General features: G+C 44.6%; 1 protein-coding gene across 1 annotated transcript in view; it reads left to right on the top strand.

The window, feature by feature from the left end:
- The window catches only part of DGAT1 (diacylglycerol O-acyltransferase 1), a 1,493,476-nt gene that overhangs the window by 221,374 nt on the left and 1,258,384 nt on the right, over positions 1-13,718 (top strand). Inside the window, exon 2 of the mRNA XM_069621909.1 lies at positions 4,460-4,547. Coding sequence (XP_069478010.1) covers positions 4,460-4,547 — 88 coding nt within the window. The remainder of the gene's footprint in view (positions 1-4,459; positions 4,548-13,718) is intronic.

Genomic DNA, 13,718 nt, shown 5'->3' with positions numbered 1-13,718 from the left:
CCCAGTGGCGTGGATTTCGTTTTTTGAAAGTAGATTTGGCTCCCCATAAGGATCCCATGATGGAACAGGGTACGATGGGATCATAGACCATGGTAAATGGGACCCTGACTAAAAGATCTCAACCATCCACACTTTGCTTAAAAAGATGCAAAAAGTTCTGTGTCCCTGGCCCTAATGGTCTAACTAACACTTAAGGCCGACCAAACTAATTGGGCCAACTTACTCTATTCTAAATTCAAAGACATTATTCGGATGGGAATTACACCGTCCTTCTGGAGCACGGCTCATGTGGTCCCGATCTTGAAGTGTGGGAGTAGGCCCGATCCTAAACTATCGGCCTATCTCTTTAATAGATAGACTGTAAGATCTTTTCAGCCTTCCTACTTACACATCTGGAACATTGGGCCTCAACAGTACATCCCTTAAATAAACTGCAAACAGGCTTCCGTAGGGGCCATTTCACTAACATCAATGGGCTTGTGGTCCAGTGTATTCAGGAAGACTCTTGGTGGATGCCTAAAGGATGTACCTATATGGCCAGGATATACCGATCGGCCGCATTTGATTGTGTAGACCGGAACAGACTATGGGGCAAATTGGCTTCATGGAGAATTCCGGGTGGTCTGAGGCTTATTAATGGGGTATATGAAAACTGTGGGATCCTGGCACGACTAAGTCAAAAAGATATCACCCAAAGAATTTGTTCATATTGGGGGGGGGGGAGAAAGGGGGTCTGACAGGGATGTGTGCTAGCCCCCTGGATTTTTAATGAAGACATGTCTGATGTTGGTTGATTTCCCCTAAGGTTGGGCAGTCGAATTGCATGACTGGCGTCTGCAGATGACTTCTTGATCTTTGATCAAGCTAGGGTCGGACTGCATAGGCTGCTAAATTTCTTAGCTGGGAATGCTAAAGATAACGGCCTTATCAGTCCCCAAAAAAATTTACTAGCTCAGGCAAGAAGAGAAAACGCACAATGTGGAACATTGAAGGGATGCTTGTTAAGAACACCACGGGCGTTGTACACCTGGGATTCTACTTTGGGGCGCATAAAGGCTTAAAACCAGGCACTGATGTCCTAATGCAACAGGCAGCACAGTTACAATCTCAGATGCTAAAAATGTACTGTAAATTGGGGAGATTTTCACTTAAGCCGGCTATTCTGTTTTTCGTAGGGTCAATTGGCTCTAAAATCTATGGCCTTGAGTTGCAGAGCGATATATCGAACACACTGGATAGAATTGAAAGCAGGTTGTGGTGCAGGATCGTCGGTGTCCCGAATGCTGTACCATTGGCAGATATTGGGTACCAACTAGGGGCCTGGGTGCAGTGGCGTCTTTTGTCACTATTTGCCAAGCTTATGGCTCCCATACCCGACTTCCTATATCAGATGTTGGGTGATAGTGTGAATTCCTCCATCGACCTGGTCAACTTTAGGACAAGATGTGAAGTGATCTGGTCTAGAATTGGTTTGGTTTAATCAACAATCCCTTGAAAACCAAAAGGGGTCTGTTTGGTTTTATTGAACACTGACAACGGATGCATTTCACTCCTATGCTTCCATGAGCCACCTATCCCATGAGCACAAACTCTGAAGAACTATATCCACTATTCTGAATCTATTCCCTAATCAATAATATCGAGGGCTGCTTCTTATTTTACGTTGGAACTGACTTTGACTAAGGAAATATTGTTCATGAGAAAACAAATTGCAAAATCTACATCTAACCTCATCTGCTATCTTAAATTGGAAACGATAAAATATCTAATCCAGTGTGGTGCATCTGTGCTGAGGACAAAATATAATTACTGAGAAGGTTGCAGTGAAGACACTATATGGAAACAATGCCTCAATATTCAGAATGTGCACGAGGGCTTGCCATTGTCAGGCTTTATCAAAAGCCTTAATATTCTGAAAAGCTGATGGAGCACTCTTCTGTTATTTTTCCCTGAGATTACTTAACTGTTTTACTAGAATGTAGATGCCTATTTCTTTTTGCTAAATTACTGGTTGGAGTTTCATTTTTTTCTGAATGATCAATTTCTGGAAAAAATATTAAAGGTGAAATGATGTATTGTAGATTTAACTTGAGAATTTGTGATTTTGTATCTAATCCCAAATATATCAAGGTCTGTTCTCTCTTGATTTGTCTGTTTTTGTATACTGTAATTTGGCAATTAAATCTGTTTTCTATAATATACATTTGTAAAGGTTTAATTTTAAACCGAATACAATAAAAAAAAAAAAATTGCCACTCCACTCTGTTTATATTAGTTTCACACTTAAGGTCCCCAAGCTTGGCCAGCGGGCAATCACGGAGCACTCGAGGGTCACAATGTAATAGTGAACTCACCAGGGTCGGGCGTGCACATTCGCTTGCTCCACTGCCTCCAGGTCTTCTGCTGCTTTGCGCGACTCAGCAACCTGCTCCTTTTGGTTCCCTGTTGCCCGCGCCAGTAGGAAAAGCTCTTTGGTGCTTGCCTGCCACAGGAGCCCAGTGTACCCGGCGTTAAGTTTTGACAGTTTATGCTTCCCGCTGCGCGAGATCTGCAGTTAAGGTCTCCGGAGGAAGAGACACACTCAGAACCAGCAACTGCTCGACACACAACAGGGTCCCGACGTCTGTTCTCCTCCAGCTTCTGCTTCTGTTTCAACATGGAGAAACCATGACTGCTCTGGCTACTACTCTCTACGGCCTGCACTTGAGCGGGCCTTGATGTCTCCCTCGGGTGCGTGTGGGTCATTAACACCATTAGGCTGCAACTTGCAGTCTCATGCATCTGTGGCCCTTTTCTTCGTCCTAGTACTTTACGTATTGTGCAACTTGGAGTCCACAATGTTAAAATCAGCTTTTCTAATAACAATAGCAATACCAAGTTCTTTTCTCTCCTTATATTCCATAAAGGAGTACTATAAGGATTCAGTGAGGAGTTAAGCTTTATCTGGGGAATTTATTTTCAGAATCTCAATTGGTAATATTTAAAGACTACCATTTTTATTATTGCCCTGGGGGTCATCCGAGCTTTAATTTCTATGAATGTCAGTGACTTTAAAAGGGGGTTTCTTACTCCTAATGCATAACTGGTTATGATTGTTTTCACACGCATTCAGATAGTTAACTTGGGAAAATAAAAGCTCTTTGACAGCAAGCCATTACATATTTGGGACCCTCTGATATAGCCTTCTTTGAGGAACGCAAATACTGCGTCTCACCCAATGTAGTCCTCCTGTTCCCCTGGGGCCCTTCTCCTCCCATGTGATTTCCCGGCTAATACCATCCCCAGGGTCAGGAAGCGTTTTCTGCCTTTCCCTGGCCACCTGGGAGGAGACTTTAGGTAGGGTCTTTGTGAGGACTCCGTAGGATTCATCACAGTATCGAGCATTGACCAGTAATCTGGATCACTGGGGAAATGAGAAGCTAGTAGATAGCGTTTCGCAAAACTAACTTCCACATTAGAATCAAACCTATTGTTTCCGTTATTTATAGGCCTTTAGGAAACATCTATAAAACATTTAAATCATGTGTATTTATATATAGATTGTCCTCGATGCAGAGTTAAATTCACATGGGTGTATTTGTTCGCCATGATTTGGCCTGGGTAGCCAAAAGTAGCTGCTGTTTGTGTCAAGCTTACCAGGCTCTTCTAGGCTACAAGCAGGACCTAAATGGCTTCCAGCTCCCCTCATTATCGAACCTTGTATGCAAATGTATGCAGATCACTTCTATCTAGGAATCCCAAACTGCTTTTAGTGGAGTGACTAAAGTCTTTTCCTTCCAGTGCCTTAAGGATGTCTAGAGATGGCAACAAGATACTTTTGGATGGTAAATGCACCAGATGTGACAAAAGTAGCTGTATTTGTGCAGAGTTTCATTTGAAGCCCAGGTTTTTGCACCCTTTTTAAGAGCCCTAGAAAAATTGCTTGCATGCTTTTTTCTCCCTTTTTCTGATGGAAAGAAGCTGCGCTCTGGTATGTGATGAAGAGATGCAGTACTTCTCTGCTCCCTTAAAACTGGGCCACAAGATGTCAATAAATAATGGTGTGTGTATATGTATATGTATTAATATATAAATGGTTGGTGTGGTGAAGGCATTTGTGCATGCAATAGTTTTCTTTGCAGCATTCAGTGAGCCCCATTCCCCTTGGGTATCTGGCTCCACAGTCCGCTTGTATCATCGTTTTGGCTGCAAGGGTAAACCAGCAATGTTGCTACTTTTAGAAATCTTGGTGGAAGGAAAAGCAAAGGTTCAGCACCTAGTTAAGGGTTTACAGTGCTGGTGAATGTCAATAACTCTAAAGGTGAAACGTCTGGTGGGCTGTTTATGTTGAATTGTAACCTTCTTATGAGTGTGCCCATGTGCTACATCATCTGTCCTTATGTTCTCTGAAATGTAATTCGCCAGACTTTTCTGCTGTACACCTGAACTACTGTTTTCTTTTTCCTTTGTCACCCTCTAGCTGCCACAGGTTACAGGAGTCCTTGCTCAGCTCCGCCAGTGGGTACAGCAACTACAGAGGCATTCTTAACTGGTGTGTTATCATGCTGGTGAGTTTATGATCGCATTGTAGCTTGATGTCCCTTTCCTTTTTTTTCTATTCAGATTATTTTATTCAGAAGGTAATTGCAATTACATCAAAATAAATGTTCATCAAACATTTCCAAAAACCTGACCAAAGCACACCAAAAGAAAAACCAGAGAGGTGTCATCTAGCTTTTCTATACACAGCCATATTCAATGATGACAAAGCGCTCATTCACTGAGGCAAACATTCTGAATGCGATATTTTTGTCTTCAAAATAATCATGTACATCCATTTAAAACACTACCACCCTGAATGTTTCAACTTTTTCTTCCCTCTCCCCACCTGAAACCCTCTTTCAGCAACTCTAAGGGAACCAACCCCTTTCAAAGAAACCATGTTTACCAATTCCTCAAACAAGAGCATAACCATTGTTTACAGCATTGATACTATAACTGCCCTGTTATTAGCAGAGTCAGGAACCCCACAAAGAAGCGTCACGTACTCGCACTACAATTAACCAGGGCCACTGACTGGAGGGTCGCGTTCGCATGGAAAAATAGTCTACATTCATCAGACCCCACCCTGGGAGGGCCCTGCTGGGGATGGCAATCTGACGTTCATAGTAGGACACGAACAGGATCCATTCCCCTTTATATTCGGTGATTCTAATAAAGTCGCTGTAAGGCTCTCCCGAGCATAAATATTGAATGCTTTACGCAACCATTCCCCATGTGTGCGAAGGCGAGGCTGCTTCCAATATATCGTCACACAATCCCTGGCGGTCAAAATAAATTAGCCACCACATGAGTGATTTTAATCTAGATCTCTTCATCAGACAGTCCAAAAAGGAGCAACAAAGGAGACAAGAACCTCTCCATCCCATCTACAGCCTTTACCCAAGCCAACACCTCCTTCCAGAAATTAAGCATGGCTGGACACTCCCACCAGACATGCCAATAAGTGCCCACATTACCACGCCCCTGCCAACACAAAGAGCTAGAATTTGGAACCCTCTTGGAGAGCCTATCCGGTGAAAATTGCCAGTGGTGCAATAGCCTTTACTCGTGCATCTAATGCTGCACGGCTATTGATGTTGACCATATGCTTCGACGCATGCATAGCCAAGGATCTCTGCCCTCTGGAAAGGGAATGTCTCGTGCCCAGTGCTGTCTGGAAGGCCAGGTTGTTCTACCTTGCAGCATAGCTATTTTCTGCCATAACTCCCACAAGGTGGCGTGAACCGGGTGATTCCTGACTGTGTGGGGGGTGATACCCTGCACCCGCAACCATTCCTCCATCGTGACTGGGGCCATCAAATTGTTCTCAAGGGTAACTCATTGCTTTTCATTAGTACCCCAAAGGTGGTCCAATAGAACCTGTAACTGAGCTGCCCTGTAGTAGTTCCACAAATCAAGCCCCCAACCCCTGTCTTTCAGTTGTATCAATGTGGTGTAATTCCACAAATGTCAATGTTTCTCCTCCCACAAAAAACATCTGAGGAACTTGTATCGGCAGAGCTTGAAACAAAAACCATAAACTAGGGAGGATATGAATCTTAATGGTAGACGACCCGCCCAAGAACAAATCAACTTTGAACCGGGAGGATGGCTCGGGGCCAACGCGCTCGCATTGGAAGCAAGACAACACAGAGTAACACTGGTTCGATCCCCAGCTCCGCGCTTAGAAATCTATGGGTATTAGGTGCCTTATAAATAACCAATTACATCTCACCACGTTCAACTTAATGGCGGTTCATAAAGGGGGATAATTGACTTTATTCAACTGTATCAGGTCTCTACAAATAGTGACACCAAGATATTGCAGTCCTATGGGCTGGAATTCGACAAACCACTCTGGGTTACCCAGCTAGCAAGATCTGGTGAGAGGTCCGCTTGAGGCAACATCTGATTTACCATAATTTAATTTAAACCCAGAGCAAGCTTCATATGCCCCGAACTTCTCTTTCAATCCAATCAGGGAGGTCGCCGGGTGTGTCATCTACATCAATATGTCATCAGCAAACAGTGCTAATTTGAATTCCCTTCCTCATTGTGTTAACCCACAAATATTTCCATCCCTACGAATACTATCTGCAAGTAGTTCCAGAGTCGAGGCAAAAATCAGGGGGGTGGGGGGGGGGCAGGGCAACCCTGCCTAGCTAGTCCCTCAATGTAAAAGGGGGGGGGGTGGAAAATCTGACAAGTGACCATTCAGACACCAGTCTCTTCCGGTTCTTGTACAACACCAGAACACCTTCAGAACAGTGAGAAATGAAACTCATTTTATCCAAGAGTGCCTTAATAAAAGTCCATTCGACAAGGTTGAAGGCCTTTTCTGCATCAAGCGAAACCAAGAGTGGGTCCTTGTCAGCGGAGTAGATGCAAGCAATTATATCAAGCATTTTGTGGATGTTATCTGCCCCCTGTCTGCCTCGCACAAAACCCACTTGATCACCATGTATCAAAGTAGGCAATAACCTACCCAAATGCTCCAGACATTGGAGCAGATCTTTACGTCTACATTCAGAAGAGATATTGGACACTATGAGCCACAGTCAAGCCTATCTCTCCCTTCTTTTGGGATCACCACCATCCTTGCTTGGATAAAAGAAAAGCACCAGTTCCCATCCTTTATACTATTGAGGAGAGCGAATAAAAACTGGGCTGAACCGGTTATAAAAAGCGCCTGTATGGCAGTCTGGGCCCGGAGCTGAACCCAATTTCATTCTGGCAATAGCTTGAAAAATCTCCTGGGGTTATAATGGTGCATTCAGAATGGCTAAATCAACTGTCCCGACTTTAGGAAGGTTAGCATCTGCAAGATATTCTTCTATTAGATGAGCTGGGGCAGAGGCGTCGCTAGTGTACAAAGCCCTATAATATTGAGAACCTCTGAATAATGCTTTCAGGAGCAGACGGCTTGTCTCCCTCAGGGGTCTTCATGTCCGTGACCGACCTATCCGCCTGTTCCTTGTGAAGCCTTGGTGCTAGTAAGGTGTGTCCTTTACCCCCTTTCTTAAGCATCTAAGTTGCAATTCCTGCCTAAGGTCAACAATAACTTTCAAATTCTCTTCCTGATCAGGTAGGTGATCATACCCTGCATTCTGCCGGGATCTGATCTGTTCCCTCAGCTATGCATCACGCAAGCCCCAAGTCTTCTTTTCCGACTCTGCTGCTATAAAGACACTGTGAAAGGTCACCTTTGCGACCTCCCTCACCATACGCTTGCTAACCTCCCCAGTGTCTTTAATTTAAAGAAATAAAAATGACCCATTTCTTCCTGTGACTTGCCACAAAACGCTATCCTTAACCCCTTAACTGCTAAGGGTGCTTTTTTTCCCCCCAATAGGACATGTGTGGACGGAATGGAAAAGGAGGGTACGAAAGCTGAATGGGAAGGCAGAAAGGCATACATTTCTGAAAAGTAGATGAAATTTGAAGTTTAGGAAGGAGTGATTTGCGCAGGTCGGGCAACTATGTAGGGAAAAATTCCATAGTTTGGGGAAAAATGACAGAAAAAAGCTATGTGGTGGACATGGTTAGCCAGGTAAGGCAATGAGTTCTGTTGATTTTGAGAAAAGCAATGTCCCGCTACTTTCCCCCACTCTTCCAGTTGAGAAATCACACATTCAAATGGATTGTGTCCTCCCACGTATTCCTCATTTAAGATATTGGTATTGTCAGCTTCGCTGCTCCGGAAAAGTTTTTTCCACACCAGAGGGCGCTGTGCTCTGTGGTGGTGTCGACGTCCCTCGAGGGCTGCCGTAGCATGTGGACGTCATCCGTAGTATAAATGGCTCGAGCCATTTGGCTTCAGGTCTGTTTTTCTGAAAGCTTTAGCTTAGTGTGTACGAAAACAGCACCGCAGTCTTTCGAGATGTCTTCATCTAACCCATCTACTCCTAAAATTGGCATTAAAAAGTGCCAGGAATGCCAGAAGAAAATGTCTTTAACTGACCCCCATCGAGTTTATCGGGTAGCTCGGTCCGGACCATCGAGTTGACGAGTGCAGTTCCTATCACGCTATGATAAACAAAGCTCTCAAGGAACGAAAAGGTAAATTGGCGGTGGTGGAGGAATCGTCAAAGGCCTCTTAGAAGAAAAATATGGACTCTGCGGAGTCCGGTGAAAAGTCCCGACGTAATCTAAGAAATCTAGGTCGGAGTCGATCAAGAAAATCATCTTCGAAGAAAAGGCGTCTTCGATCTTCTTATCACCTGTCAATAAAAACATGATTCCCCTTAAAAAAAAAAAGGGAGGCTTTTAGCGCCTCAATGCAAATCTTCGAACGCGGCCCAGACCCATCGCGTGAAGACCATGCCCCCACTCTTTCTAAACATGACCGATGAAGGTCAGACTAGACTCTCATTCTGGTGAAAAAATGTTGAGGGCGTCGTCGAGAGAAACTCTGACCCCTCATAAGAAGAGCAAACCACGCCTATCGGTGCATAAACCGAAGGCGACGCCAGACAAAATGGCGTCTGGTGACAAACCATCAGTCTGTCTAAGGTCTCCTCAACGCATCTGTTAGACTTGCTCAACACCAGTGTCAAAGGTAGCGTCGACACCTGCCTCGACGGTGCTTGCATCGACTTTATCTAAGCCAGCGTGGACAATATCTACACCATCAACGCCTTTGTCAAGGGCAACATTGATTCCGGTACAAAGATCGACGCCTTTGGCGAAACCAAGGTCAATGCTGTCACAAAATACGGGTATCATTTTTCACCCTGTGGCTAGAAGAATTTTTCAAGACTATGGTCTCTATTTCTGAGGAATACTCCTCTGAAGAGATTTCCCCTTTTGGGGTAAAATATGGTACAAGGGATGTCCCAGAAGAATTAATTTGCCCTCGGTCCAAAATGTCAGACTTCTTAACATGCCATTTGATGACTTGAGGATGTTCGGCAGCAAGGCGGATGAAAGTTTGGAGAAGCTGCAGACCTCCAAGGTGGCGGGTAAGTCACTTAGTGCCTCTATGCGACAACCTCAGCAACACTCCTACTTGGACTCATCTTCCTGGAGGGGTTGTCCTTTTTGTTTTTTTCCTCATTTGGTAGAGGACCTGCTAGTCAAAGAGGACAAAGAACATTTCCTTGGGGTGGATGAGGAAAGGGTGCTAGATCAGCGAAATCTGTCCCCTCAGCCGCTACTGCAGGCGCCGCAAAGCGACTGAGACCTTGACCCTGGTGGGAGGCAGGATCTCTCAGCATCTGAACGAATGGCGGGGCATTACGTCAGATGCTTGGGCACTGGAAACAGTGGCTCAAGGTTACTGCCTTCCTTTTCAAAAAAGGCCTCAAGACCATCCATCAGGATACAACTGTCAAAAGTCCAGATCTGCTCCTATTTCAGGAACTTTTAACCCTTTTAGAGAAAGGTGCAGTCGAACATGTACCTGTAGCAGAGGGGAACAAGGGTTGGTATTCCCCATACTTCCTCATCCCAAAGGACCGAGGATTGAGACCAATCTTGGATTTAAGAAACTTGAACAAGTTCCTCAGGAAGGACCAGTTCAAGATGGTAAACCTTTCTCAGATCCTTCAGGATCTCCAGCTCCAGGACTGGTTGCTATCATTGGACCTTCAGGATGCTTACTTTCTGTGCTTGGGATGGATCGACAGATGAAAGTACCTGAGGTTCACGATTGGCAGTTCTCACTATCAGTTTCGAGTTCTGCCATTCGGGTTGACCTCTGCTCCAAAGGTTTTCACCAAGCTGATGGCGTTAGTAGCAGCAAGTCTTAGAGGGGGGATTCGCGTCTACCCCTACCTGGGAAATTGGTTAATCGGGGCATGTTCACCCGAACAGGCCCAGGAACATCCGCGCATGACCTGACACTTCTTACTGGGCTTCTCCCTCAATTAAAAGAAGTCAAATATGGTACCATTCCAAACCTCACATAAAAATACCACCACTATCCACTTAATCTACAGACCTCCTGGTCCTCTAAGCGTTTTCGATGAGGACTTAATGACTTTACTCTCTGACAATATTAAAAGCACCTTGCAAACTCTTATCCTAGGTGACTTTAACTTGGGATACAATGACCCCAACGACCTCTCTGCTACCACGCTAGCCAATACCTTCATTGAACATGGATTCACTCAAAAAATTACCCAACCTATCCTTAAACGGAAGGACCCTCGATTGGGTAGCCGATTTTAAACTGTAACAGCTCAGTAAATGACATTATACCACAAAGCTGGACTGACCACTACCTCATCACATGCAAGCTCATCAGGGACACAACACACAACAAAACATGTCCTATTGTACCCCCGTGCCCGACTAGAAATAAACGCAATATTACAGCAGAGGCAATTATGTCCCTTATGCCAAACCTCCGCGCACAAACGACCCCAACGTCCTGGTAGATGCTTGTAACTCCTCCATGCTCAAGCTATTGACTTAGTAGCTGCACTCAAACTGTGCAAAGGAAAACTGAGAGCCCACGTGAACTCCTGGTTCACGCCTGAGCTAAAAGCGCCCTGCTTGGAAAAAAACTTGCAACTCTGGAAACATACACCCTCAATAGAGAACAAAACTAACCTTATCTCCATCTCCACTAAATATAAAAAGATTATCCGTACTAAACGTGACAACTATAACAATAGGATAAAGCAAGCAGGTTCTAGTATTAAAGTACTCTTCACCGAGAAATGGAGACACCCAACCTACCTACGGACACCTGCTTGAAAGACCATACTTGGTGTACAAACATCCAAAATGCAGCCTGTAATAAAATTGCTGGCATTCACACTAAAATAGCGGACAAACGTAGACTAAATAACCAAGCCTCTGCCTCGCCATCACTCTCAGAAGCAAAAAACCACCCTCTCTGCAGCCTCTGTCTGTTGCAAATCCTCAAATGTGTCAGAACCTGAAGTACAAAAAAATTCATAGCCTCCTTAAAATCATCCAACTGTCAGGGCAACAGTTGCCAGGCACAGATTAAGGATGCGGCCAGAGACCTGGCCCCCTTGATTACCAAACGTATAAATGCTTCATTCTCTAGTGGCATAGTACCCAGCAACCTGAAGGAATCCTGGGTACTGCCACTACTAAAAAAAAAAAAAAAAAATTAGACCCCACCATCCCTATGAATTATAGACCAATTACCACGGTTCCATTCTTGCTAAAGATTTTGGATTGGGTTGCTTACATGCAAATCCAGGATTACCTCGAGGCCAACAAACTCTTGGGTTCTTGGCAATCGGGTTTCAGAACCCAACATGGGACAGACAGCTCTTATGGACTTAAAAAGCCAAATTGATGACCTTAAAGATAAAGGTAAACTTGCTGTCCTGCTGCTTCTGGATCTATCAGTGGTGTTCGACCTGGTTGATCACAAGGTACTCTGTGATCACTTGGCGTCAGCCACTCATTTCTCTGTCAGCCATCACATGGATTCAGTAGTTTCTAAATAATAGGACCATGCGTGTCTTCTCGCCCACTTCAGCTACTGACCCCATACCCATAACATGCAGAGTACCTCAAGGCTCCTGCGTCTCGTCCACTTTGTAACATTTTTACAAAGCCACTATTTGATGTGCTGGATCGTCTGGGTGTCACCTACACTAACTATGCAGACACCCAGATTCTCCTATCCCTTACAGGCAATTACGACACTGACATACGCCGTGTGAATGAAATTCACGCATGGATGGCAGTCCATGGCCTATGCCTGATTGATGATAAAACCGAACTCCTGCTAGTAGGTTCTACAGCCAACCTAAACAAATTAAGTCCCAGTAATAACATATTTAACATAGATGGGAATAACATCACCATCGCCAAAGTAGTCAAAACACTTGGCTTCTACTTCAACGCCACCTCCAATCTCAACAAGTAAATATGATCACCTCAGCCACTGCCTACACAGGCAAACTGAGCATGCAGACCCATGCTATCCTCGGAAAGCTGCCTAAAACTACCCAACGCCCTTATAGGCTCCAAACTGGACTACTGCAACGGGTTATATTTAGGTGCAAATAAAACAGTAATAAAAAAAACTTCAGACTCTTCAGAATAATGCTCTCAGAGCTGCCCTTAACATACCTAGAAATGAACACATCTCAGCAATAAGAAAACACAAATGGTTCTCCATAAATGAAAAGATTGAACTCAAAACCTTATGTCTCCCCTTCAAAGCGCTTCACAACACAGCCCCTCCCTTACCTCACCGTACAATTCACCTGTAGATCTACATGAATCACCAGATCCCGATACTTCCTGTTTTACGGTCCCAAGATACAACCTTAAAAGAACCAGGTGTTCTAGTTTTCCAGTATTGGCCTCCCAATTATGTCACACCCTCCCACCTAACATCAGAGCCTTACAAACCTTTGACAATTTCAGGAGATGGTTTATCGCCTGGATCCTCAGCAAAAACGAACTACTGGCAACCTAGTTCTGATCTCGAGCCACAATGACCTAGCTACCCTGCTCACCTTCTACCACCCCCTACTGGATCCTAGTATACTGTACTATATTTGATTGTTTATTTGTATAGCGCCTATACACAATGTGTTTCAAAGCACTTCAAGGAGGGAGGGAACAAGGGAGAATACAGTTACATTCTTTCAGGTCCTTGAAACAAATTAGAATGTGAAAAATAACTATCATAGCATAACAGATAGTACAAGTGCATGGAACAATAAAGGGTAGGAAGGGGAAAAAGGAGAACAAAACAAGCAGTAGCATTACTATGCCTTACGACAATTGTTGCAGTGCAAGAGCTACAGGAGGAGGGGGGAAGTGGAGAGAGTGAGGAGAGGAAACAAACTGGAGACTACAAGAAGGTCGGAAGACATTTCACAGTAGTCTAGGGAGGGAGGGAGGGAGAGGAACAAGGACGGAAAGGCGGGTCGGACAAGCTGCTATCAGAAGTCAGGGGACAATGATGGTAGTAAGTGCTATGGGAAGAGAAGTGGTGAAGGAGAGGGAGGAGGGGAGAGGGTGGTGTAAGTGGCTGATAGAACAGGCGGCTACGACTTACTATGCCTGACGGCAATTGGGATAGAGCCAGACTTTAGACAGGAGGAGGGATAAGGGGCAACCCAGATAGTCCGAGTGGGAAGTGGAGTAGTGCAGAGAGAAAAGTTAAGATAGGGAAGCAGGGTGTTTAGGAGGGGGGGGTAATATCACAGCATAGAGGCAAGGGGGTAAGGGCTTTGGAGGGAGGGGAGAAA

The sequence above is a fragment of the Ambystoma mexicanum genome, chromosome 5q (assembly GCF_040938575.1).
Source record: "Ambystoma mexicanum isolate Mex_15411 chromosome 5q, UKY_AmexF1_1, whole genome shotgun sequence".
NCBI lineage: Eukaryota > Metazoa > Chordata > Amphibia > Caudata > Ambystomatidae > Ambystoma > Ambystoma mexicanum.
Note: the sequence above shows the minus strand (reverse complement) of the source record. Positions and strands in the feature narration are given on the sequence as shown.